This window comes from Pristiophorus japonicus, chromosome 5 (genome assembly GCF_044704955.1).
Source record: "Pristiophorus japonicus isolate sPriJap1 chromosome 5, sPriJap1.hap1, whole genome shotgun sequence".
Classification (NCBI taxonomy): domain Eukaryota; kingdom Metazoa; phylum Chordata; class Chondrichthyes; family Pristiophoridae; genus Pristiophorus; species Pristiophorus japonicus.
This window is the reverse complement of record NC_091981.1, coordinates 267,958,031-267,985,565: the sequence shown is the minus strand read 5'-3', so window position 1 is coordinate 267,985,565 and position 27,535 is coordinate 267,958,031. Positions and strand designations below refer to the sequence as shown.

The window sequence follows — 27,535 nt, the reverse complement described above, 5'->3', positions numbered from 1 at the left end:
AAAAGCTTGGTCAAAGATGTATGTTTTAAGGAGCGTCTTGAAGGAGGAAAGCGAGGTAGAGAGGTTTAGGCAGGGAATTCCAGAGCTTAGGGTCTAGGCAACAGAAGGCACAGCCACCAATAGTTGAGTGATTATAATCAGGGATGCTCAAGGAGGACACAATTAGAAGAGTGCAGACATCTCACAAGAACATAAGAAATAGGAGCAGGAGTAGGCCATTTGGCCCCTTGAGCCTGCTCTGCCATTCCATAAAATCATGGCTGATCTGATCATGGACTCAGCTCCACTTCCCTGCCAGCTCCCCATAACCCTTTACTCCCTTAGCTCAAAAACCTATCTCCGCCTTAATTACATTCAATGACCCAGCCTTCCACACCTCTCTGGGGCAGAGAATCCCATAGATTTACAACCCTCAGAGAAGAAATTCCTCCTCATCTGAGTTTTAAATGGACGGCCCCTTATTCTGAGACGATGTCCCCTAGTTTTAGTTTCCCCCATGAGTGGAAATATCCTCTCTGCATCCACCCTGCCGAGCCCCCTCACTATCTTAAGTTTCAATAAGATCACACCTCATTCTTCTGAGCTCCAGTGAGTATAGGCCCAACCTATCTTCATAAATCAACCCCCTCATTTCCGGAATCAACCTTGTGATTCCGGAGATGCAAGCATATCCTTCCTTAAATACGGAGACCAAAACTGCACGCAGTACTCCAGGTGTGGCCTCACCAATACTCTGTACAGTTGTAGCAAGACATCGCTGCTTTTATACTCTATCCCCCTTGCAATAAAGACCAACATTTCATTTGCCTTCTGGATTACTTGCTGTACTGCATACTAACTTTGTGCTTCATGCACAAGGAAGCCCCAGGTCTTTCTGTACTGCAGCACTTTGCAATTTTTCTCCATTTAAATTATAATTTGCTTTTCTATTATTTCTGCCAAAGTGGATAACCTCACATTTTCCAACATTATACTCCATCTGCCAAATTTTTGCCAACTCATTTAGTTTGTCTATATCCCTTTGCATATTTTGTGTGTCACAATTTGCTTTCCCACCCACCTTTGTATCATCAGCAAACTTGGCTACGTTACACTCCGTCCCTTCATCCAAGTCATTAATATAGATTGTAAATAGTTGAGGACCCAGCACCAATCCCTGCTGCGCCCCACTAGTCAATGTTTGCCAACTGGAAAATGACCCATTTATCCCAACTCTCTGTTTTCTGTTAGTTAGCCAATCCTCTATCCATGCTAATATATTACCCCAAACCCCGTGAGCTTGTATCTTGTGCAGTAACCTCTTATGTGGCACCTTATCGAATGCCTTCTGGAAATCCAAATACATCACAACCACAGGTTCCCCCTTTTCCACCCTGCTCGTTACGTCCTCAAAGAACTCCAACAAATTTGTCAAACATGATTTCCCTTTCATAAAACCATGATGACTGCTTGATTTGGAAAAGCATGATTCAATGTCCCACTACTGCTTCCTTAATAATGGCGTCCAGCATTTTCCCAACCACAGATGTTAGGCTAACTGGTCTATAGTTTCCTGCTTTTTGTCTGCCTCTTTTTTTTTTTAAAATAGGGGCATTACATTTGCAGTTTTCCAATCTGTTGGGACCGCCTCAGAATCCAGGGAATTTTGGTAGATTACAACCAATGCATCCACTACCTCTGCAGCCACTTCTCTTAAGATCCAAGGATGTAAGGCATCTGGCCCTGGGGACTTGTCCGCCTTTCGTCCCATTATTTTATCTAGTGCTACTTCATTAGTGGTAGTGATTGTATTAAGTTCCTCCCTACCTATTGCCCCTTGATTATCCACTATTAAAATGTTTTTCGTGTTTTCTACCTTGAAGACCGATACAAAATATTTGTTCAACATTTCTGCCATTTCCCTGTTCTTCATTATTAATTCCCCAGTCTCCTCCTCCACGGGACCAACATTTACTTTAGCCACACTTTTCCTATTTATGTACCTGTAGAAACTCTTACTATCTGTTTTTATATTTTGTGCTAGCTTACTTTCATAATCTAACTTCCCTCTCAATCATTTTTTTTTCAGTCGTTCTCTGCTGACTTTTTAAAAATTTCCCAATCCTCTGGCCTCATTGTATGCCCTTGTTTTCAATTTGATACCCTCCCTTATTTCCTTAGTTAGCCACGGATGGTTGTCCCTTCTCCTACAGTCTTTCCTTCTCATTGGGATATATTTTTGTTACGAGTTATGAAATATTGCTTTAAATGTCTGCCATTGCTCATCAACCATCTTTAGTCTATTTACCTAGTCCACGTTAGACAACTCTACACTTGTACCTTTGTAGTCTCCTTTATTTAAGCTTATGACCCTGGTTTGAGAACCAGCTTTCTCATCCTCCAACTGATTTTGAAATTCAACCATATTATGGTCACTCATTTCTAGAGGATCTTTTACTACGAGATCATTTATTAATCCTGCCTCATTACACAGTACTAGATCCAAGTTAGCTTGCTCTTTATTGGTTCCGCAACGTACTGTTCAAGGAAACTATCCCGGATACACTATGAACTCCTCCTCAAGACTACCCGAGCCAATTTGCTTTGTCCAATCAATATAATCACCCATGATTATTGCCGTTGCTTTATACTCCATCCAACAGTGTAGCTACTGTTAGGGGGCATATAGACTAAGCCCACCAGCGACTTTTTCCCTTTATTATTCCTTATCTCCACCCAAACTGATTCAACATCTTGATCCTCTGAGCCAATATAGTTTCTCACTAACGCAGTGATCCCATCCTTTATTAACCGTGCTACCCCACCTCCTTTTCCTTTCTGTCTGTCCTTCCGAGTTGTCAAATATCCCTGAATAATTAGTTCCCAGTCCTGGTCACCTTGCAACCAGTCTTTGTCCCAGTCCTGGTCACCTTGCAATCTCGGCAGGATTGTGGGGCTGGAAAAGATTACAGAGATAGGGAGGGGCAAGGCCATGGAAGGATTTGAAAACAAGGATGAGAATTTTGAAATCGAAGCGCTGCTTAACCGGGAGCTAATGTAGGTCAGCGAGCACAGGGGTGATGGGCGAGCGGGACTTGGTGCGAGTTAGGACACGGGCAGACGACTTTTGGATCACCTCTAATTTACGTAGGATAGAATGTGGGAGACCAGCCAGGAGTGAGCCAAGTCTAGAGGTAACAAAGGCATGGATGAGGGCTTCAACAGTGGATGAACTGAGGCAAGGGTGGAGATGGGTGATGTTACGGAGTTGGAAATGCTGCGGATATGTCGTCGAAAGCTGATTTCTGGGTCAAATGGGACACTAAGATTGCGAACAGTCTAGTTCAGCCTCAGACAGAAGTTGGGGAGAGGGATGGAGTCAGTAGCTAGGGAATGGAGTTTGTGGCGGGGACCAAAAATAACAGCTTCAGTCTTCCCAATATCTAAACCAGAGAAAATTTCTGCTCATACAGAACTGGATGTCAGACAAGCAGTCTACAATTTAGAGACCGAGCAGGGGGCGAGAGAAGTGGTAGTGAGGTAGAACTGGGTGTCATCAGCGTACATATGGAAACTAACGCTGTGTTTTCAGATGATGTCACCAAGGTGCAACATGTAAATGAGAATTAGGAGGGGGCCAAGAATAGATCCTTGGGGGACACCAGAGGTAACAATCTAGGGGCAGAAAGAGAAGCCATTGCAGGTGATTCTCTGGCTACCATTAGATAGATAATAATGGAACCAGGCGAATGCAGTCCCACCCAGCTGGACAACGGTGGAGACGTTGGAGATGGTTAGAGTGGTCAACCACGACAAAGGCTGCACCCACATCAAGAAGGACGAGGAGGGATAGTTTCCCTTTGTCACTAGGTTGATTCCAGAGATAGATTGAGTAAGTTGGGTTATACACATTGGAGTTCAGAAGAATGAATGGAGATCTTATCGAAAATGATGATAGAGGGGACTAGACAAGGTGGATGCAGAGAGGATATTTCCACTCATAGGGGAAACTAAAACTAGGGGACATGGTCTTAGAATAAAGGGCCACCCATTTAAAACTGAGATGAGGAGGAATTTCTTCTCTGAGGGTTGTAACTCTATGGAATTCTCTGCCCCAGAGGTGGTGGAGATACAGACAGATTTTTGAGCGATAAGGGAATAAAGGGTTATGGGGAGCGGGCAGGGAAGTGCAGCAAAGTCCATGATCAGATTAGCCGTGATCTTATTGAATGGCGGAGCAGGCTCGAGGGGCCAGGTGGCCTACTCCTGCTCCTATTTCTTATGTTCTTATGTCAGACACAAAGGATGTCATTTGTGACTTTGATGAGCCGTTTCGGTACTATGGCAGCTGTGGAAACCGGATTGGAGGGATTCAAACATGGAATTGCAGGAACGATGAGCATAGATTTGGGAGGCAACAACACGTTCAAGGGATATGGGTATCAAGCCCAAAAGTTGAGTTGAGGTTGAAGATCAGACATGATTTTATTGAATGGGTGGAGCAGGCTCGAGAGGCCTTATCGCCTACTCCTAATTCTAATGTTATGTTCTCTCTGGTGTACTGTATTCATTTCCGGATCTCTCACAACACTCGATGTCAGCAACTGTTCCTGGCTGGTTTCATTGCATAATTTTTTTTTTTTTTAAATGTAGTTACTGAAACATTGCAATCACAACAATACTCCAAATAGTTCTGGTAATTACTATTAGATCCAAATTCCAAAGTTTTAATATCTGAATTTGTATTTTTTTTTAATTACATTACATTTAAAAAGGCTGGTCTCTTTCTTCCAAAAAGCACTAAAGTCAACTGAAACAACCATATCACTTATTTAAGAATGCCTTTATTTTACATTTACACATATCAGTGGATGGGACAAAGCTGCTGTCAACATGCTAAATATTACTCCATAGTACTGTACTACTCAAATTAACCAGAACCACGTATTCAATGTAAATGTGCAATGCGTTAACTGTAGAAGTCGTAATGCAAAAGCTGATCAGTCACATCGACAAAAATCAGAATAGCTAACAGGATCAGAAATGCTCGTTCCCAACCTTGGAACACAGCCAACATTCGCCCCAAGCCGAAGACTATTCCGTTCCCTTGACACTTCCCAGTGATATTCTGGGCCTATTTAGAACAACGTTATAATGACATGAACCTTTGCACCGAGTGTGCCTGTGTGTTTGTGTCTTGGCCGGAGCCCCCGATGTCAAAATAACCCGCTCAGTTAAGTTGTATGCACATCAATATATAAAAATGACACAGAGACAAGAAAAAACACAAACCATCGAAATACAGGAAACACGTAGCCTGCAGGAACAACATAACCAGCATGATCAACGGTACATGATCAATTCAAAACAACGGTCCGTGATCAATTCTTCCTCGTGTGTGGGAAGAAGAAAAATCGGCTCGGTCCAACGCATGTGCACAGAGCAACAAAAAAAAACAAAGCAAGAGCACCGCGAAGCCTTGGCTTTTAAAAAAGGACCAATTTTGCAACATTGAAAGAGACGGAAAGTAGGAGCCGCCACCCTCTTTGCATTTATTTCACTCAGACCGCTGCTGAAAAGCAAACGAAGCGCAGAGGCGATGCCGAGAGGAGGCGGTGCAGGTGCAGGTGCAGCTACTCACGATGTATTCCCGGACCTGGCTGTGAAAGTTTTGCTCTCGGATTGTCACATCGTCAGCGTCCATCCTTCATTGAAACTTAACATTTACAACGACAACAAAAAAAAGGCGGGGGTGGGGGAAATAATAGCCGCATCAACACCTAAAACAACCGTGATGTAGTAAGGAGGCGGAGAGATAAGACGAGAGCTGCAGCGGCAGCGGCACGATATTTCAAACGGTGGCGCAACACCATCACCACATCCCCCCCTCTTCCTTCCTTCATCACTGCGCGACCGCAGTCCCAGCCAGTAACACGACCCCTCATAGGCTGGCATCGCCAGAATGACCGCGCGACCGCCTTACATCCCGTCCGCCGATAGGTCGGGCGCGGCGTTGAGCTCGCGGAGACAGGGCGAAGGCGGGGACAGTTTAAAAACAAACAGACCGCGGGTAGGATTGACGTGAGCATAAACCAAGGGAAATGGAGAAGCGGCGGAGACTGGGTTCGCAGAAAGCCAATCGGAGTGCGGTATTGGAAAGGGGCGGGATTAGTTGGAGATTGATCCCACCCCCCCTTTCAACAAACGTTTTTTTTAAATGCACATGGCGGCGCTAGCGCGTGTTGTAAACACAGGCTTGGGTTTAAGTCACATTCGGCGTCGTGTTATTTAAACAGCGATTCCTACGTTTCATTAACAGCAAATAGAATATTGGTTGTTTTATTTTTTTTGTTTGTTGTGGATCAAGAATGAAGAGGAAAAGAGGAAATGAAGAGAAGCGGAGCGGCCCAGGGACGTTGAAGCAGTTTAAAGTGGCCGTGGAGAGGTTCGTGGAAACGGCGGCGGCCGAGCCGGACCGGCCCCGAGCCCAGGGTGTCGGCCTCGGGGCAAGGAGGAAGAAAAGTCGGAAGGAGATGAGGAAGGAGCAGAGGATGCTGAAGAAGCGCAGGATGAGAGACTACTACCAGAGGAAGCACCTGAACCACAGCCCCGAGAGGGAGGAGCAGGAGGGTGGCGATAACGACGTAAAACCTCAACCAGCGCAAAGGAAAGCCGGCGAGGGAGAAGGTAAACGGGCGAGGATCGTAGTAATCATAGGAACAGGAGGAGGCCATTCAGCCCCTCTCCAGCCTGTTCCGCCATTCGGCGAGATCATGGCTGATCTGTGACCCAACTCCACACACCCGCCTTTGCCCCCTATCCCTTAATACCTTTGGTTAACAAAACGCTATCAATCTCAGAATTAAAATTAACAATTGACCTAGCATGTGGAAGAGAGTTCCATACCTCTACCATCCTTTGTTACCATCCTTTGCGAGGAGAAGTGTAAGATACGGCTCTAATTTGTAAGTTAGTCCTGGACTCTCCAACCAGTGGAAATCATTTCTCTCTTTTTATCCTTAATATCTTGAAAACTTCAAACAAATCACCCGTCAATGTGAGGTTATTCACTTTTTGGTAGAAATAATAGAAAAAGCAAATTGTAATTTAAATGGAGAAAAATTGCAAAGTGCTGCAGCACAGCAAGACCTGGGGGTCCTTGTGCATGAAACACAAAAAGTTAGTATGTAGATACAGTAAGTGATCAGGAAGGCCAATGGTATGTTGGCCTTTATTGCAAAGGGGGGGATAGAGTATAAAAGCAGATAAATCCTGCTACAACTGTACAAAGTATTGGTGAGGCCACACCTGGAGTTCTGCGTATAGTTTTGATCTCCATATTTAAGGAACGATCATTATCATCATAGGCAGTCTCTCAGAATCGCTTCCATTCTTAAAATGAATCCTTAAGTGGCTGAACAGTCCAATATGAGAACCACAGTCTCTGTCACGGGTGGGACAGATAGTTGTTGAGGGAGAGGGTGGGTGGGACAGGTTTGCTACACCCTCTTTCCGCTGCCTGCAATTGATTTCTGCATGCTCTCGGCGATGAGACTCGAGGTGCTCAGCGCCCACCCGGATGCACTTCCTCCACTTAGGGCGGTCTTTAGCCAGGGACTCCCAGGTGTCAGTGGGGATGTTGCACTTTATCAGGGAAGCTTTGAGGATGTCCTTGTAATTAATATTCAGACTGGATATGGTTACTACCTTTATAAAGTAGAACTCAAACTGGTTTGTTGTTTGCCCCTCTGCCCACCTTTGGCTCGCTTGCCGTGAAGGAGTTCTGAGTAGAGCGCTTGCTTTGGGAGTCTCGTGTCTGGCATGCGAATAATGTGGCCTGCCCAGCAGAGCTGATCAAATGTGGTCGGTGCTTCAATGCTGGGGATGTTGGCCTAGTTGAGGACGCTAATGTTGATGCATCTGACCTCCCAGGGGATTTGTAGGATCTTGCGAAGACATCATTGGTGGTATTTCTCCAGCGACTTGAGGTGTACATGGTCCATGTATCTGAGCCATACAGGAGGGTGGGTATTACTACGGAAGGATATACTTGCATTGGAGGCTGTTCAGAGAAGGTTCACAAGGTTGATTCTGTGGATGAAGGGGTTGACTTATGAAGATAGGTTGAGTAGATTGGAGTTCAGAAGAATGAGAGGTGATCTTATTGAAACTTGTAAGATAATGAGGGTGTTGATTTCTGGATTCTTTTACCTCAATCTGGTTCAGCAAAATTACTGAAACGAATACCGTTTGTGCTTTAAACAAAGCAAGCTTTTATTTAAAAAGCAAATCCCGATCGGGGACTTTATCAGACAGAAGGAATGCAAGTCTGTTCGAACGCACCCACTTCCTACGGACAAAGTGACGTTACATTGTAAAGGCACGATGGTTATACATTTTCGGCAAAAGATAACAAGATAGGGCTAGAGTGACATCCTAGTCCAGCCTATCCTCTTAGATCCCTCTTTCCCTTTGTCCACTCATAAGCTGACCTAAGTATGTCTGATTTTAAACAAAGACCTTCTGTTAATGTTTCAGGTTAATAACATGATTTAATAAGACCTTGAGGTTTTTCTGCAAGCTGTGGGTTTTGTTACAAATATGTGTTAGTGTTGTAACATTTTGCCGTCTCGAGTCTGAGATGTCATGGCTATTCCTCCATGAATTCTTTGTTAGCTTATACTGTCCCTATACAATTCCCACATTCTCAACTTCAATGTCTCTATACATTTTTAAACATTCACATTCCCCCCTTTTATCATTCCATGATAACACTTAGGATCATTCTAGGAGTATCACATTCATCCGTTCACACTCTATTTCCTGATCCATATTGTTATTATTGTCGAGTAGTTCTTTACTTCGTTGGATCATAACTCGGGAGCCCTTGACCACAAGAGGGTTTGCTAACCTTGCCATCATTACTTTACAACAAAGGTTAAGGCAACCAACAATTAGATAGGATCTCCAAGATCCATCTGATAGCCAATCAAACCAGCTAGACCCTTCTGCTGGTGTGGATAACTTCTTCACCTCCCTTCTTATGTGATCAGCGAGATTGGTTATGTTTTCTGAACTATCAGGAATGTAAGTGCAACATTCAGATCCTATCAGGGCACACGTTCCCCCTTTCTCAGCTAACAGGTAATTGAGGGCCATTCGGTTTTGTAATGCTACGGTCCTTATTGCTACCATTTCAGCTGTGATGCCCTCCGGAACTTCAGCAGTATTGTATTGGCCCCCCTCCTCTCGTGATAGTTTGGCTCTGAATCCATCGGACAGTCTCAGTTAGGGTTAGTGGAACGGGGCGCAAAGGAATTCCTCCTTTGGAATGTATAGGGAATGTGAACACACCCAACATCTAGAAAAGTTCCCATTTTGCGCATAAACATAAGACATGTACAAAAAGGTGTTTACATGGAGCTCTCGTCTCTGTCTCCCCTCCCATGCGCCGAAACTGTCATATATCAACACTATACAGACTGTGGCATACAGACAGTTTCATATTATGGCTCAGGATTCAGATAAATAGTCCAATTATTTTGCTGATTAAAAGAGTTCGGTTCTCCCGTCTCTCTTCTTAGGTCACCGTCGGTGTAGCTGGCTGTCTATCACTACAGGTAAAAGTTCAAACTGGTCCACGTTCCAATTAGGATGCCAATGGCCTTGTTCAGCTATGGAGAAGAGGAAGTCTGGAACAGAAACAGGAATTAGAATAACCAGTAAAATAGGTTCGTTAGAGGGTGGTGAGCTTGCAGTGGTGCAAGTGAACCCAGGCACTTTTCCCCTCAACCTTGGCTGCAGTGGGGGTAGTGAGTAACACCTGAAAAGGCCCCTCCCATTGTGGCTCTAATCCCTTCCGAATCCATACTTCCCTGGTGCCACGAGGGACAATTCGGGTAAAACTGGGAGGTCGAGGTGAGCATCTTGAACCTGGTTGTGAGCTAGTCGCAGAGCCTGAGTCAGAGAAAGAACATAGGTGGTCATCAGTCGAGCTGAGATCTAGGAACAATTTCCCTCATTAACACCTTAATAACAGTTTGAGCCTTATTGTCCAGGGTAGGGTAGGCTTCAATCCATCTGCTAAACACATCTACTATTACTACAACAGGGTGGATGCAGAGAGGATATTTCCACTCATAGGGGAAACTAAAACTAGGGGACATAGTCTCAGAATAAGGGACTGAGATGAGGAGGAATTTCTTCTGAGGGTTGGAAATCTATGGAATTTTCTGCCTCAGAGAGCTGTGGAGGTTGGGTAATTGAATATATTTAAGGCGGAGATACAGATTTTGGAGCGATAAGGGAGTAATGGATTATGGAGAGCAGGCAGGAAAATGGAGCTGAGTCCATGATCAGATCAGCCATGATCTTATTGAATGGCGGAGCAGGCTCGAGGGGCCAAATGGTCTACTCCTGCTCCTATTTCTTATGTTCTTATGTTAACTTTCTAAATTCCAGGGAATACAACCCTCGGAGAGAGGAAGAAGAAGGTCACGGCAGCGGCAGCGCCGCCCGCTGGGGAAACCAGGCAGAAATCCCAAGTCAAAGACAAGAGCGTGCAAGCCCGGAGAATAGGCTTGCTGAAAGCCAACGAGGAGGAGGAGAGAGAAATCAAGAGGCTGGAGAGAGCGCTGGGACTCAACAAGCGTAAAAATAAAAGGACCATCCCACAAGCCTTCGCCCGGGATGGCCTGGATTATATCCTCGGGATGGTTGAACCTGGCGCCGCTGCTTCCATGTCAGGGTTGTATGAGAGTGACGATGAGATGAACACAGTGGAAGAGGAGTTGTTCATGAATCAGGAGGCCAACGGTGACCTGGGTCAGTCTGAGGATCCAGAGGGCTCAGGAGAGGACACAGACGCTGAGCAAGAGAGTGAGGAGGATGGTATGATGGAAGTCGAAGCATCTCACACTGAGGATATTGATCAGTCCAGTGAAGATGATGATGATAGACAGAATTCCCAGCCAGACCAAACAACATTTGGAAACACAAAGGTATATCAGTACATTTATTGTAATGCATTTACAGAAGGGGAAGGCTTGTGAACGTAGTTGCCAATCTGGGGAAAAAAAATTGTGAAACACTTCACCCATTAATCCTGTAAATCTGAACAGGTTAAAACTTCTGGAGAGCTTTAGTTTCCTCGAATGTTTCTTTCAAGAATCTCCACCTATCACCATCCAAAGTCCGGTGCTAACTTCTTCCCGAGGTGTCCTCCCACCCATTTTCCCTTGGCTTTCTGCGCTGAGCAGCTCTTCATCCTTGAATGATTTTTGACCAACACTTCAATTTCCTCGTGTCCCCTTTAATTTAATATTCTTCCTCGGGCTCACCCTTCACAGTTATTTCCCCCAATCATATACTTGGCCCATTCCCGTGATCTTTCCATTCTTTGCAAATTTTTGTGTCTGAGGTCTTGACGACTGGCAAAACTCTCTGACAATTTCCTTTTCTATCCACATCCTTTCTTCCCCCCCCTACCCTTGCCCATTCCCATTATCTTCACCAGCCACCCTTGCTCCCTCATTGTAACTCCCAGCTTCCCTGCCATTGATCCTCCTTGATCTTTCTACCACTGTTGAATTGAATAACTGCTGCCCGTGATATAGCCCCAACCACTATTTTATCAAGAGATGATGGGTACATGGACCATTTATGGTGTTCAACTGGCCTAATCATCAATCGCCTAATCTGGCTAAACCACATTATGCCTTTTCTCAGCCAAAACCGCCTATTAATTCAGCATCATCCTAGATCCTATAAGGTAAAGACAATCATAGGGTCCTATTCTCAACTACCAGCCATCTTTTTAAATCTCTCTTCCCACTCCCTCTCGTCTCACTTCAAACTTGAGCTCATGAATTTCTTCGTATTGAAGATCAAGACCACCTTCACAGCTACCTCCATCTCTAGCCTGTCTCTTACCAACTCAAATCCTGCACCTTTCCCTTTTATAGTTACTCCCCTATCTCCATGGCTGCTATTGCTCATCTCATCTCATCCAGACCTGGCTCCTTCACCACTATTCACTGCCTCCTATCCCTTAGCCAATTAAATTCCAAGTTTCCACTGTCCCTTTCATACCATGTACTTCTATTTTCCAAATAGGTCTATTATGTGGTACTTTATCAAATGCCTTTTGAAAGTCCATATATACAATACTTACTGCACTACCTTCGTCAACCCTCTCTTCATCAAAGATCTCAATCAGGGTCGTCAGATACGATTTGCCATCAACAAATCCATGCTGGCTGTCCCTTATTCACCCATGTTTCTCCAAATGAAAATTAATTTTGTTCTTGACAATGGTCTCCAGTAGTTTTCCTACCACTGATGTTCGACTGACTGGCCTGTAGTTACTAGGTTTGTCCCTCCCCTTTTTTGAACGGGGATGTAACATTTGCAATCCAGTCCTCTGGCACCACTCCAATATCCAATAGGATTGAAAGATTGTGGTCAGAGCTTCTGCTATCTCCACACCACTGAGTGATGCCAACCTACTTAGCATCTCCTTTCTATTTTTATCCTATCCAATATCTCTACTCTCCTCCTCTACTTTGACATTAACCTCATCTTTTGTGAAGACAGATGCAACGTACTCATTCCGTACCTCAGTTGCCACAAAATTAGTTTTTTTTGCCCCTAATCGGCCCCACCATTCCTTTAACAATCCTTTTACTTTTAATGTGTTTATAAAAGATTTTGGGGTTTCTTTTATGTTACCCGCTACTCTTTTTTCATACTCTGTCTTTGCCCTTGTATCCTTTTTTAATTCCCCCTGTGCTCTCTGTATTCTGCCTAGTTTTCTACTGTATTCTGCACTTGGCATGGGTCATGAAGCTCCTATTACTGTTTTATTTTAACCTCCATTTGAAATCCAGGGACCTGTAGCTTTGGATGCCCTATCTTTCCTCTTTATGGGAATATGCTTTGTACCCAAACTATCTCTGCCTTGAAGGCCAGCCATTGCTCACTTACTGTTTTCCTGGCCAATCTCTGCTTCAAGTCCACCTATGCTAGATCCATTCTCAAATCATTAAAATTGTGTCTCTTCCAGTTTGATTTGATTTTCTATTATCCTCTCCATAACTACTTTATACCTAATTATATTATCACTATTGCCCAGATATTATCCCACTAAAACGCACTCCGATAATCCTACTTAATTCCCTAGAACTAGATCCAGCATTGCTTCTTTCCTTGTTGGGCTAGAAACATGCTGATTGAGATCTCCTGTAGACATTTTAGGAATTCTTCGCCCTCTTTGTCCTTTACATTGTTGGATATCAGATTATTTAATTAATCCTGAATGAGTTAGAATTTCTCCAAGCTCAACATCAGGAATACAAAGCTCCACCAGACTCCACTCCCTTGATATGCTCTCTGGCTACTTTCTAAGGTGGAACCAGACTATTCATAATGTTGACATATTTGATCCCGAGCTAAAATTTAAATCTGACAACGTATCTATCACCAAGATCGCTTGGTTCCATCAACGCAACACTGCCTGCCTCCACTCCAACTCAGTCCCTCCACTGCTGAAACCATTATGCACAAACCTATCACTTTCAGACTCAAGTACAGGTACAGCGTCGAAAATCCGGAGTTCCAGAATCTGTACTGTTCTGGATACCGGGATAATCCGTGGTGGGGTCGTCCGGAATCCTGGAAAATGTTTCTGAATCCGGACTCCTGCCTCAGGCCGCCGCCGCCGACCTCTCCTGCCTCGGGCCACCACCGACCTCTCACCTGCCTCTTGCCAACCCTCACCCCCAATCCCCCCCTACCCCCAACCCCCCCCAGCTCGACCACCCCTACATACCTATCTTGACCCAGGCAATCTGGACTTAGGATGTCGGAAAAATGTTCCGAAGTCCAGAAATACGCGAACCTGGTCTCGGGCGTTTCCGGATTTAAATTGTTATAAAGACGTTCCGAAGTCCGGAAATACACAGAATCCGGAGAGGCCTCGGTCCCGAGGCTTCCGGATTCTCAATGCTGTACCTGTACTCCATTGCTGTCCTTGTAGGTTTTCCCATCTTCCTCCGTTTGCAAACTCTTTGTCCAAAACTCTGCTCTGAATGTCCTGTCACAGAATCATAGAAATTTCTAGCACAGAAGGTAGCCTTTCAGCCAATCATGTCTGTGCTGACTTTTTGCTAAAGCAATTCAAAACTAGTCCCACTGCTCTCCCCATAGCCCTGCATCTTCCTCTGCGGAAAACATTGATGCAATTTCCTTTTTTTTAAAAATGCAATGATCTTTGCCTCAACCACCCTGCGGCAAAGCATGCTCCAACAACCTTTTAAGTACAGATAAAAACAAAAGATGCTGGAAATCCGAAATAAAAACAGAAAATACTGGAAATACTCAGCAGGTCAGGCAGCATCTGTGGAGAGAAACAGTTAATGTTTCAGCTCAGTGACCTTTCGTCGACCTGAAATATTAACTTTGTTTTTCTCTCCACAGAAGCTGCCGTCAGTATTTGCAGCATTTTCTGATTCTATATAAAGATATTTCTCCTAAACCTTCTTCTCACTCAGTAAGACTTTTTTTATTTTATAAAAACCTTTCATAAATTTAAAAATGTTTTATTAAATTGCTTTTGGCCTTCTCTGCTCCAGTGGAAATAGTCCCATTATCTCAAGAGACAGCTTTGGGCTAGAATTTTTTTTTTGACGAAACGGTATATTTTTGCCAAAAAAAACGCTACAAGGCCTAAAATTCAAGCTTCAATTTGCGTAGCGGTAAAAATCGGCATTGCATGAGGACTTGTGATGGAAACAGAACATTTTCTGCAACTTTACTCCAAGGATGATACCACTGCAAGCGAGGCCTTGCAAAAAAATTGCAAAAAATCACAAAACATTCACAAGACACTTAACTATCGAATCGCTGAAAAATAATTTTAAAAATAAAAACTTTTAACTTACCTTTTTTGCAGATCTTCATACTTACCGCTGCTCCAAGGGCTGCAACGCAGCTTTTTATCAGCTGGTATTTTTCTTGCTAAATATGGGTACGCGCTGAGCCAAATTTTTGACGAAAGCGATAGTTCAAGACTTACACGGCGGCGGTCCGCTCCGCAGCGGTACTTACAAGCTGCCGCAAGACGTCTCTGAATTTCCCGCCGACCGGGTTTTTCGCCAAAAATGCCAAAATATCGGCAAAAAAATGGTTGCAAGTTTGGCAAATTTTTAGCCCCATAACTCTGAATATATTACCCCCAACCCCGTAAACTTTTATCTTGTGCAGTAACATTTTATATGGCACTTTATCGAATGCCTTCTGAAAATCCAAATACACCACATCCACTGGTTCCCCTTTATCCACCTTGCTCGTTACATCCGCAAAGAATTCCAACAAATTTGTCAAACATGATTTCCCCTTCATAAAACCATGCTGACTCTGCTTGAACTATGCTTTTCCAAATGTCCTGCCACTGCTTCCTTAATAATGGACTCCAGCATTTTCCCAACTACAGCTGTTGGGCTAACCCCTCTGTAGTTTCCTGCTTTCTGTCTACTTCCTTTTTTAAACAGGGGTGTTAGATTTGCTGTTTTTCAGTCCGCTGGCATCCCCAGAATCCAAGGAATTTTGGTAAATTACAATCAATCTCTGCAGCCACTTTTAGACCCTAGGATGCAAGCCATCAGGTCCAGAGGACTTGTCCACCTCTAGTCCCATTATTTTGCCGAGTACTACTTCTTTAGTGATAGTGATTGTTTTAATATCCTCCCTCTCTATAGCCCCTTGATTATCCACGATTGGAATGTTTTTAGTGTCTTCTACCGTGAAGACCGATACAAAATATTTGTTTAAAGTCTCTGCCATTTCCCTGTTCCCCATTATTAATTGCACTGTCTCATCCTCTAAGGGACCGACATTTACTTTAGCCACACTTTTCGTTTTTATGTACCTGTAGAAACTCTCACTATCTATATTTATATTTTGTGCTAGTTTACTTTCATAATCTATCTTCTCTTTCCTTATTTTTTTAGTTCTTTGTTGGCTTTTAAAATGTTCCCAATCTTCTGGCCTCCCACTTTGTATGCCATTGCTTTCAATTTGATACCCTCCTTTATTTCCTTAGTTAGCCATGGATGGTTACCCCTTCTTCAGTCCTTTCTTCTAATTGGAATATAGTTTTGTTGAGAGTTGTGAAACATCTCCTTAAATGTCCGCCGCTGCTCATCAACTGTGCCACACTTTAATCTATTTTCCCAGTCCACTTTAGCCAATTCTGCCTTCATACCTTTGTAGTCTCCTTTTATTTAAGCTTAGGACACTAGTTTGAGATCCAACTTTCTCACCCTCCATCTGAATTTGAAATTCAACCATGCTATGGTCACTCATTCCAAGAGGATCCTTTACGAGGAGATTGTTGTGTATCCTGTCTCATTACACAGGACCAGATCTAAGATAGCCTGCTCCCTGGTTGGTTCCGCAATATACTGTTAAAGGAAACTATCTCAATGCACTCTATGAACTCTTCCTCAAGGCTACCCTGGCCAATTTAATTTGTCCAATCAATATGAAGGTTAAAATCGCCCATGATTATTGCCATTCCTTTTTTACAAGCCTCCATTATTTCTTGATACATACTCCGTCCAACAGTGTAGCTACTGTTAGGGGGAACTGTAGAGACTACGCTCACGAGTGACTTTTTCCCCTTATTATTCCTTAGGTCCACCCAAACTGATTCAACATCTTGCTCTTTTGAGCCAATATCGTTTCTCACGATCGCACTGATCTCATCCTTTACTAACAGAGCTACCCCACCTCCTTTTCCTTTCTGTCTGTCCTTCTGAATTGTTAAATACCCTGAATATTTATTTCCCAGTTCTGGTCACCTTGCAGCCACATCTCTGTAATGGCTATCAGAGCACAGCCATTTGTAACTATTTCTGCCATCAACTGATCTATTTTGTTACGAATGCTGCGTGTATTCAGATAAAGAGCTTTTAAATTTGTTTTTTTACCATTATTTCCTGCTTTTGACCCCACTTTCTAATACACTTTTATTTTTATACATTCTGTCACACTCTGGTTTTTATTTCCCCCAATGCTACCCTGCTCTATTTCCTTCTCCTTGATCTTTGACTTTTTAAATTTTTGCTCACCTGATCGCTCCACCCACCCCCCATTATTTAGTTTAAAGCCCTTTCTACAGCCCGAGTTATTCGATTCACCAGGACCTTAGTCCCAGAACCGTCTAAGTGGAGCCCATCCCAATGGAACAGCTCTCTCTTACCCCAGTACTGATGCCAGTGCCCCATGAACCAAAACCCATTTCTCCGACACCAGTCTTTGAGCCACATGTTTAACGTTCTGATCTTATTGATCCTATGCAAATTTGCTCATGGCTCAGGTAGTAATCCAGAGATTATTACCTTTTGTGGTTCTGCTTTTTAATTTGGCTCCTAACTGCTCAAAATCCCTCAATAGAACCTCTTTGTTTGTCCTATCCATGTCGGTGGTTCCCATGTGGACCAGGACAACTAGCCCTCCAGGCCAGAGATGTCCGTAACCTTGGTACCGGGCAGTCAACACAGCCTTTGGGACTCTCACTCTCGGCTACAGAGAACCTTATTATCCCCCTAATGATGCTGTTCCCCTGCCACTACAACATTTTCTTTTCACTCCCCCGCCGCCCCCTCCGTCTTCAATGGCCCCCTGTACCACGGTGCTGTTATCAGTTTGCTCATCTTCCCTGCAGTTCCTGCTCTCGTCCACACAGGGAGTAAGAGCCTCGAACCTGTTGGACAAGAGCAAGGGCCGAGGCTCCTCCATCACTACCTCCTGGATCCCCATCCCTTCCTCACTCGTAGTCACACCCTCCTGTCCTTGACCACAGACCAAATTTGAATGAATTAATCTAAGGGGTGTGACTGCTTCCTGGAATCATCGGAATCGAGGAAGACTTGCTTCCATTCCTGAAGTGAGTTATTTGGTGGCTGAACAATCCAATACGAGAGCCACAGACTCTGTCACAGATGGGACAGATATTCGCCGAGGGAAGGGGTGGGTGGGACTGGTTTGCCGCACGCTTCTTCCGCTGCCTGCGCTTGACCTCTTCACGCTCTCGGCGCTGAGATGCGAAGAGCTCAACACCCTCCCGGATGCACTTTCTCAACCGAGGGTGATCTTCAGCCAAGGACTCCTAGGTGTCAGTGGTGATGTCGCACTTTATCAGGGAGGCTTTGAGGATGTCCTTGTATCATTTCCGCTGCCCACCTTTGGCTCGTTTACCATGGAGGAGTTCTGCATAGAGCATTTGCTTAGGGAGTCGCGTGTCTGGCATGCCTGGAACACAGCGTCCAGGTAACTCTCCCCCTCCCTGATGTGTCGCAGTGTCTGCAGCTCGGACTGCAGCTCATCAACACGGAGCCGAAGTTCCGCAAGCTGCAGAAACTTACTGCAGATGTGGCCGCCGTGGACCTTAATGGAGTCAACCAGCTCCCATATGCAACAGTAGAAACACATCTCCTGCCCTGCCAGCCTAATGTATTTATTTAATTAAGTTTTCAAGTTTTGTTTTTAGTCCCAGCTCTTAATTCAAACTAATGCCCCAGAAAAGAGAGAAGAACTCACTGACCAATCACTTCCCTTCTTTCCTGTGACGTCACACTTTGATTTTGCTTTTTTCTTGTCTTCAGCTGGGTTGGAGCTGTTTGGGCTGGCTGCTTGTGCTGCTGTTGCCGATTTTGCGCCCTTTTATCCGGGCCCATTTGTTAGTGATGATTATATATCTTTGAGTGTCCTACCCAATCCTGTGCTGCTGGTTAAATTGTATTACCTGTCTGAGAGTGATAACCACAGTGCCAAGCTCAGCCTACAAGACCCTGAGTTATATTGTGAGCTATTCGATACAACTGCCCATTGAGGGAGAGCTCTGCAAATATACTTGCACCCAAGTTCAGAACTGCAATCCCCAGCAGTTTTAATGGAGCTTTCTCATAACATTAAGATACTAAGATCATGAAGTGACCTGGATAGCCAGTAGAGCATATGAGAACCTTTTAAACATTTAATTCTGCTATATAGCTATCTAATTCAACATTTGCAAGCCCTTAGAAAACTGTCTTTTAAAAATAACTTTTCAAATATAGGTTTCCTTCAGATTTATTCATTATAGAATAATTTGTCCATATTTTTAATATTTATGTTGCTGATAATACCCCCAATACTGTAAATAGGTCTCATAGAAACATAGAAAATAGGTGCAGGAGTAGGCCATTCGGCCCTTCGAGCCTGCACCACCATTCAATAAGATCATGGCTGATCATGCAACTTTAGTACCCCATTCCTGCTTTCTCTCCGTACCCCTTGATCCCTTTAGCTGTAAGGGCCACATCTAACTCCCTTCTGAATATATCTAATGAACTGGCCTCAACAACTTTCTGTGGTAGGGAATTGCACAGGTTCACAATTCTCTGAGTGAAGAAGTTTCTCCTCATCTCGGTCCTATATGGCTTACCCCTTAACCTTAGACTGTAACCCCTGGTTCTGGATTTCCCTAACATCGGGGACATTCTTCCTGCATCTAACCTGTCCAATCCCGTCAGAATTTTATGTGTTGCTATGAGATCCCCTCTCATTCTTCTAAATTCCAGTGAATATAAGCCTAATCGATCCGGTCTTTCTTCATATGTCAGTCCTGCCACCCCGGGAATCAGTCTGATGAACCTTCGCTGCACTCCCTCAATAGCAAAAACATCCTTCCTCAGATTAGGAGACCAAAACTGTACACAATATTCAAGGTGTGGCCTCACCAAAGCCCTGCACAACTGCTGTAAGGCCTCCCTGCTCCTATACTCAAATCCTCTCGCTATGAAAGCCAACATACCATTTGCCTTCTTCACCACCTGCTGTACCTGCATGCCAACTTTCAATGACTGATGTACCATGATACCCAGGTCTCGTTGCACCTCCCCTTTTCCTAATCTGTCACCATTCAGATAATCTGCTTTCCTGTTTTTGCCACCAAAGTGGATAACCTCACATTTGTCTACATTATACTGCATCTGCCATGCATTTGCCCACTCACCTAACCTGTACAAGTCACCCAGCAGCCTCCTTAGCATCCTCCTCACAGCTCACACTGCCAACCAGCTTAGTGTCATCTGCAAACTTGGAGATATTACATTCAATTCCTTTGTCTAAATCATTAATGTATATTGTAAATAGCTGGGGTCCCAGCACTGAACCTTGCGGTATCCCACTAGTCACTGCCTGCCATTCTGAACAGGACCCGTTTATTCCTACTCTTTGCTTCCTGTCTGCCAACCAGTTCTCTATCCACGTCAATACATTACCCCCAATACCATGTGCTTTAATTTTGCCCACTAATCTCTTGTGTGGGACCTTGTCAAATGCCTTTTGAAAGTCCAAATACACCACATCCACTGGTTCTCCCTTGTCCACTCTACTAGTTACATCCTCAAAAAATTCTAGATTTGTCAAGCATGATTTCCCTTTCACAAATCCATGCTGACTTGGACCGATCCTGACACTGCTTTTTAAATGCGCTGCTGTTACATCTTTAATAATTGATTCCAACATTTTCCCCACTACCGATGTCAGGCTAACCGGTTTATAATTCACTGTTTACTCTCTCCCTTTTTTAAAAAGTGGGGTTACATTAGCTACCCTCCAATCCATAGAACTGATCCAGAGTCGATAGAATGTTGGAAAATGACCACCAATGCATCTGCTATTTCTAGGGCCACTTCCTTAAGAACTCTGGGATGCAGACTATCAGGCCCTGGGGATTTATCGGCCTTCAATCCCATCAATTTCCCGAAAACAATTTCCTGACTAGTAAGGATTTCCTTCAGTTCCTCCTTCTCGCTGGACCCTCAGTCCCCTAGTATTTCCGGAAGGTTATTTGTGTCTTCCTTAGTGAAGACTGAACCAAAGTATTTGTTCAATTGGTCTGCCATTTCTTTGTTCCCCATCATAAATTCACCTGATTCTGACTGCAAGGGACCGACATTTGTCTTCACTAATCTTTTTCTCTTCACATATCTGTAGAAGCTTTTGCAGTCAGTTTTTATGTTCCCTGCAAGCTTATTCTCATACTCTATTTTCCCCCTCCTAATGAAACACTTTGTCCTCCTCTGCTGAATTCTAAATTTCTCCCAATCCTCAAGTTTGCTGCTTTTTCTGGCCAATTTATATGTCTCTTCCTTGGATTTAACACTCCCTAATTTCCTTTGTCAGCCACAGTTGAGCCACCTTCCCCGTTTTACTTTTACGCCAGACAGGGATGTAAAATTTGCTGATGTTCATCCATGTGATCCTAAAATGTCTGCCATTGCCTATCCACCGTCAGCCCTTTAAGAATCATTCGCCAGTCTATCCTAGCCAATTCACGTCTCATACCATCGAAGTTACCTTTCTTTGAGTTCAGGACCCGAGTCTCTGAATTAATTGTCACTCTCTGTCTTAATAAAGAATTCTACCATGTTATGGTCACTCTTCCCAAAGGGGCCTCTCACAACAAGATTGCTAATTAATCCTCTCTCATCACACAGCACCCAGTCAAGGATGGCCAGCTCTCTAGTTGGTTCCTCGACATATTGGTCAAGAAAACCATCCCTAATACACTCGAGGAAATCCTCCTCCATCGTATTGTGACCAGTTTGGTTAGCCCAATCTGTATGTAGATTAAAGTCACCCATGATAACTGCTGTACCTTTATTGCACGCATCCCTAATTTCCTGCTTGATGCCATCCCCAACCTCACTACTACTGTTTGGTGGTCTGTACACAATTCCCACTAGTGTTTTCTGCCCTTTGGTGTTCTGCAGCTCTACCCATACTGATTCCACATCATCCAAGATGATGTCCTTCCTTACTAGTGCGTTAATCTCTTCAACCAACAACGCTACCCTACCTCCTTTTCCTTTCTGTCTATCCTTCCTGAATATTGAATACCCCTGAATGTTGAGTCCCCAGCCATGGTCACCCTGGAGCCATGTCGCCGTAATCCCAATTACAGCATATCCGTTAACAGCTATTTGCGCAGTTAATTCATCCATATTATCACGAATGCTCCTTGCATTGAGACACAGAGCCTTCAGGCTTGTTTTTTTTAAACACTCTTTGTCCTTTTAGAATTATGTAGTATAACCTGTTCCATCATGTTACATTAGGAGCAAACATCAAATGAGGACACTGTTTCCAGGAAATATGTTCCTCCACAATTACGTGAAATGGCTGAAACTGTCGATGCAAAGAAGAAGGAAGAACTTGCAAGACTAAAGAAGACTGTAAAAGGACTTCTGAATAGGTAGGAATGTGAGAGTGATAACTTTACAGTGCCAAGCTCAGCCGACAAGACCTGAGTTATATTGTTGGTTGCTAGATACAACTGCCCGTGAGGGGAGAGCTCTGCAAGTATACTTGCACGCATTTTCAACTGCTGCCATATTGAAAACCGTTCCCGTTCAACCATTCCCCCTCGTCCTCCCTCCACGTCCTCAGCGGAGCGCACCTGCCCGGTATCTTGATGGGGGCCCCGCCCAAAGTCTTCGGCGCAGCCAGGCGTCGTCGTCGTCTGGGCCGTTCAGCCTCCCTCTTCCCCACCCTCCTCTTCCCACCCCCCACCCTCCTCTTCCCACCCCCCACCCTCCTCTTCCCACCCCCCACCCTCCTCTTCCCACCCCCCACCCTCCTCTTCCCACCCCCCACCCTCCTCTTCCCACCCCCCACCCTCCTCTTCCCACCCCCCACCCTCCTCTTCCCACCCCCCACCCTCCTCTTCCCACCCCCCACCCTCCTCTTCCCACCCCCCACCCTCCTCTTCCCACCCCCCACCCTCCTCTTCCCACCCCCCACCCTCCTCTTCCCACCCCCCACCCTCCTCTTCCCACCCCCCACCCTCCTCTTCCCACCCCCCACCCTCCTCTTCCCACCCCCCACCCTCCTCTTCCCACCCCCCACCCTCCTCTTCCCACCCCCCACCCTCCTCTTCCCACCCCCCACCCTCCTCTTCCCACCCCCCACCCTCCTCTTCCCACCCCCCACCCTCCTCTTCCCACCCCCCACCCTCCTCTTCCCACCCCCCACCCTCCTCTTCCCACCCCCCACCCTCCTCTTCCCCCACCCTCCTCTTCCCACCCCCCACCCTCCTCTTCCCACCCCCCACCCTCCTCTTCCCACCCCCCACCCTCCTCTTCCCACCCCCCACCCTCCTCTTCCCACCCCCCACCCTCCTCTTCCCACCCCCCACCCTCCTCTTCCCACCCCCCACCCTCCTCTTCCCACCCCCCACCCTCCTCTTCCCACCCCCCACCCTCCTCTTCCCACCCCCCACCCTCCTCTTCCCACCCCCCACCCTCCTCTTCCCACCCCCCACCCTCCTCTTCCCACCCCCCACCCTCCTCTTCCCACCCCCCACCCTCCTCTTCCCACCCCCCACCCTCCTCTTCCCACCCCCCACCCTCCTCTTCCCACCCCCCACCCTCCTCTTCCCACCCCCCACCCTCCTCTTCCCACCCCCCACCCTCCTCTTCCCACCCCCCACCCTCCTCTTCCCACCCCCCACCCTCCTCTTCCCACCCCCCACCCTCCTCTTCCCACCCCCCACCCTCCTCTTCCCACCCCCCACCCTCCTCTTCCCACCCCCCACCCTCCTCTTCCCACCCCCCACCCTCCTCTTCCCACCCCCCACCCTCCTCTTCCCACCCCCCACCCTCCTCTTCCCACCCCCCACCCTCCTCTTCCCACCCCCCACCCTCCTCTTCCCACCCCCCACCCTCCTCTTCCCACCCCCCACCCTCCTCTTCCCACCCCCCACCCTCCTCTTCCCACCCCCCACCCTCCTCTTCCCACCCCCCACCCTCCTCTTCCCACCCCCACCTCCTCCTTCCCACCCCCCACCCTCCTCTTCCCACCCCCCACCCTCCTCTTCCCACCCCCCACCCTCCTCTTCCCACCCCCCACCCTCCTCTTCCCCACCCCCCACCCTCCTCTTCCCACCCCCCACCCTCCTCTTCCCACCCCCCACCCTCCTCTTCCCACCCCCCACCCTCCTCTTCCCACCCCCCACCCTCCTCTTCCCACCCCCCACCCTCCTCTTCCCACCCCCACCCCTCCTCTTCCCACCCCCCACCCTCCTCTTCCCACCCCCCACCCTCCTCTTCCCACCCCCCACCCTCCTCTTCCCACCCCCCACCCTCCTCTTCCCACCCCCCACCCTCCTCTTCCCACCCCCCACCCTCCTCTTCCCACCCCCCACCCTCCTCTTCCCACCCCCCACCCTCCTCTTCCCACCCCCCACCCTCCTCTTCCCACCCCCCACCCTCCTCTTCCCACCCCCCACCCTCCTCTTCCCACCCCCCACCCTCCTCTTCCCACCCCCCACCCTCCTCTTCCCACCCCCCACCCTCCTCTTCCCACCCCCCACCCTCCTCTTCCCACCCCCCACCCTCCTCTTCCTCCCCACCCCCCCCCACCCTCCTCTTCCCACCCCCCACCCTCCTCTTCCCACCCCCCACCCTCCTCTTCCCACCCCCCACCCTCCTCTTCCCACCCCCACCCTCCTCTTCCCACCCCCCACCCTCCTCTTCCCACCCCCCACCCTCCTCTTCCCACCCCCCACCCTCCTCTTCCCACACCCCCACCCTCCTCTTCCCACCCCCCACCCTCCTCTTCCCCACCCCCCACCCTCCTCACACCCCCCCTGCCTCTTCCCACCCCCCACCCTCCTCTTCACCCCCAGCCCTCCTCTTCCCACCCCCCACCCTCCTCTTCCCCACCCCCCACCCTCCTCTTCCCACCCCCCACCCTCCTCTTCCCACCCCCCACCCTCCTCTCCCACCCCCACCCCTCCTCTTCCCACCCCCCACCCTCTCCTTCCCACCCCCCCCCTCCTCTTCCCACCCCCCACCCTCCTCTTCCCACCCCCCACCCTCCTCTTCCCACCCCCCACCCTCCTCTTTCCCACCCCCCACCCTCCTCTTCCCACCCCCACCCTCCTCTTCCCACCCCCACCCTCCTCTTCCACCCCCCACCCTCCTCTTCCCACCCCCCACCCTCCTCTTCCCACCCCCACCCTCCTCTTTCCCACCCCCCACCCTCCTCTTCCCACCCCCCACCCTCCTCTTCCCACCCCCCAGCCCCCTCCTCTTCCCACCCCCCACCCTCCTCTTCCCACCCCCCACCCTCCTCTTCCCACCCCCCCACCCTCCTCTTCCCACCCCCCACCCTCCTCTTCCCACCCCCCACCCTCCTCTTCCCACCCCCCACCCTCCTCTTCCACCCCCCACCCCCTCCTCTCCACCCCCACCCTCCTCTTCCCACCCCCCACCCCTCCTCTTCCCACCCCCCACCCTCCTCTTCCCACCCCCCACCCTCCTCTTCCCACCCCCCACCCTCCTCTTCCCACCCCCACCCTCCTCTTCCCACCCCCCACCCTCCTCTTCCCACCCCCCACCCTCCCTCTTCCCACCCCCCACCCTCCTCTTCCCACCCCCCACCCTCCTCTTCCCACCCCCCACCCTCTCCCCCCACCCTCCTCTTCCCACCCCCCACCCTCCTCTTCCCACCCCCCACCCTCCTCTTCCCACCCCCCACCCTCCTCTTCCCACCCCCCACCCTCCTCTTCCCACCCCCCACCCTCCTCTTCCCACCCCCCACCCTCCTCTTCCCACCCCCCACCCTCCTCTTCCCACCCCCCACCCTCCTCTTCCCACCCCCCACCCTCCTCTTCCCACCCCCCACCCTCCTCTTCCCACCCCCCACCCTCCTCTTCCCACCCCCCACCCTCCTCTTCCCACCCCCCACCCTCCTCTTCCCACCCCCCACCCTCCTCTTCCCACCCCCCACCCTCCTCTTCCCACCCCCCACCCTCCTCTTCCCACCCCCCACCCTCCTCTTCCCACCCCCCACCCTCCTCTTCCCACCCCCCACCCTCCCCGGCCCCCCCCCTCTTCCCACCCCCCACCCTCCTCTTCCCACCCCCCACCCTCCTCTTCCCCAGCCCCCCACCCTCCTCTTCCCACCCCCCACCCTCCTCTTCCCACCCCCCACCCTCCTCTTCCACCCCCACCCTCCTCTTCCCACCCCCCACCCCTCCTCTTCCCACCCCCCACCCTCCTCTTCCCACCCCCCACCCTCCTCTTCCCACCCCCCACCCTCCTCTTCCCACCCCCACCCTCCTCTTCCACCCCCACCCTCCTCTTCCCACCCCCCACCCTCCTCTTCCCACCCCCCACCCTCCTCTTCCCACCCCCCACCCTCCTCTTCCCCACCCCCCACCCTCCTCTTCCCACCCCCCACCCTCCTCTTCCCACCCCCCACCCTCCTCTTCCCACCCCCCACCCTCCTCTCCCACCCCCCACCCTCCTCTTCCCACCCCCCACCCTCCTCTTCCCACCCCCCACCCTCCTCTTCCCACCCCCCACCCTCCCTCTTCCCACCCCCCACCCTCCTCTTCCCACCCCCCACCCTCCTCTTCCCCACCCCCCACCCTCCTCTTCCCACCCCCCACCCTCCTCTTCCCACCCCCCACCCTCCTCTTCCCACCCCCCACCCTCCTCTCCCACCCCCCACCCTCCTCTTCCCACCCCCCACCCTCCTCTTCCCACCCCCCACCCTCCTCTTCCCACCCCCCACCCTCCTCTTCCCACCCCCCACCCTCCTCTTCCCACCCCCCACCCGCCCTCTTCCCACCCCCCACCCTCCTCTTCCCACCCCCCACCCTCCTCTTCCCACCCCCCACCCTCCTCTTCCCACCCCCCACCCTCCTCTTCCCACCCCCCACCCTCCTCTTCCCACCCCCCACCCTCCTCTTCCCACCCCCCACCCTCCTCTTCCCACCCCCCACCCTCCTCTTCCCACCCCCCACCCTCCTCTTCCCACCCCCCACCCCTCCTCTTCCCACCCCCCACCCTCCTCTTCCCACCCCCACCCTCCTCTTCCCACCCCCCACCCTCCTCTTCCCACCCCCCCACCCTCCTCTTCCCACCCCCCACCCTCCTCTTCCCACCCCCCACCCTCCTCTTCCCACCCCCCACCCTCCTCTTCCCACCCCCCACCCTCCTCTTCCCACCCCCCACCCTCCTCTTCCCACCCCCCACCCTCCTCTTCCCACCCCCCACCCTCCTCTTCCCACCCCCCACCCTCCTCTTCCCACCCCCCACCCTCCTCTTCCCACCCCCCACCCTCCTCTCCCACCCCCCACCCTCCTCTTCCCACCCCCCACCCTCCTCTTCCCACCCCCCACCCTCCTCTTCCCACCCCCCACCCTCCTCTTCCCACCCCCCACCCTCCTCTTCCCACCCCCCACCCTCCTCTCCCACCCCCCACCCTCCTCTTCCCACCCCCCACCTCCTCTTCCACCCCCCACCCTCCTCTTCCCACCCCCCACCCTCCTCTTCCCACCCCCCACCCTCCTCTTCCCCACCCCCCACCCTCCTCTTCCCACCCCCCCACCCTCCTCTTCCCACCCCCCACCCTCCTCTTCCCACCCCCCACCCTCCTCTTCCCACCCCCCACCCTCCTCTTCCCACCCCCCACCCTCCTCTTCCCACCCCCCACC

The 27,535-nt window shown here is 49.1% G+C and overlaps 2 protein-coding genes across 3 annotated transcripts in view; one reads left to right on the top strand and one right to left on the bottom strand.

Moving 5' to 3' along the window:
* The window catches only part of lmbr1 (limb development membrane protein 1), a 245,541-nt gene extending 239,647 nt beyond the window's left edge, over positions 1 to 5,894 (bottom strand). The window contains exon 1 of one of the 2 annotated variants that reach the window (XM_070881637.1): positions 5,621 to 5,894. In XM_070881637.1, coding sequence (XP_070737738.1) covers positions 5,621 to 5,683 — 63 coding nt within the window. In that variant the 5' untranslated portion in view covers positions 5,684 to 5,894. The remainder of the gene's footprint in view (positions 1 to 5,620) is intronic. The other variant, XM_070881639.1, reaches the window with a different exon arrangement.
* Positions 5,895 to 6,207: 313 nt separating this feature from the next.
* The window catches only part of nom1 (nucleolar protein with MIF4G domain 1), an 87,266-nt gene continuing 65,938 nt past the window's right edge, over positions 6,208 to 27,535 (top strand). The window contains exons 1-3 of the mRNA XM_070881634.1: positions 6,208 to 6,666; positions 10,441 to 10,979; positions 22,146 to 22,282. Of these exons, the coding sequence (XP_070737735.1) occupies positions 6,348 to 6,666; positions 10,441 to 10,979; positions 22,146 to 22,282 (995 nt within the window). The 5' untranslated portion in view covers positions 6,208 to 6,347. The remainder of the gene's footprint in view (positions 6,667 to 10,440; positions 10,980 to 22,145; positions 22,283 to 27,535) is intronic.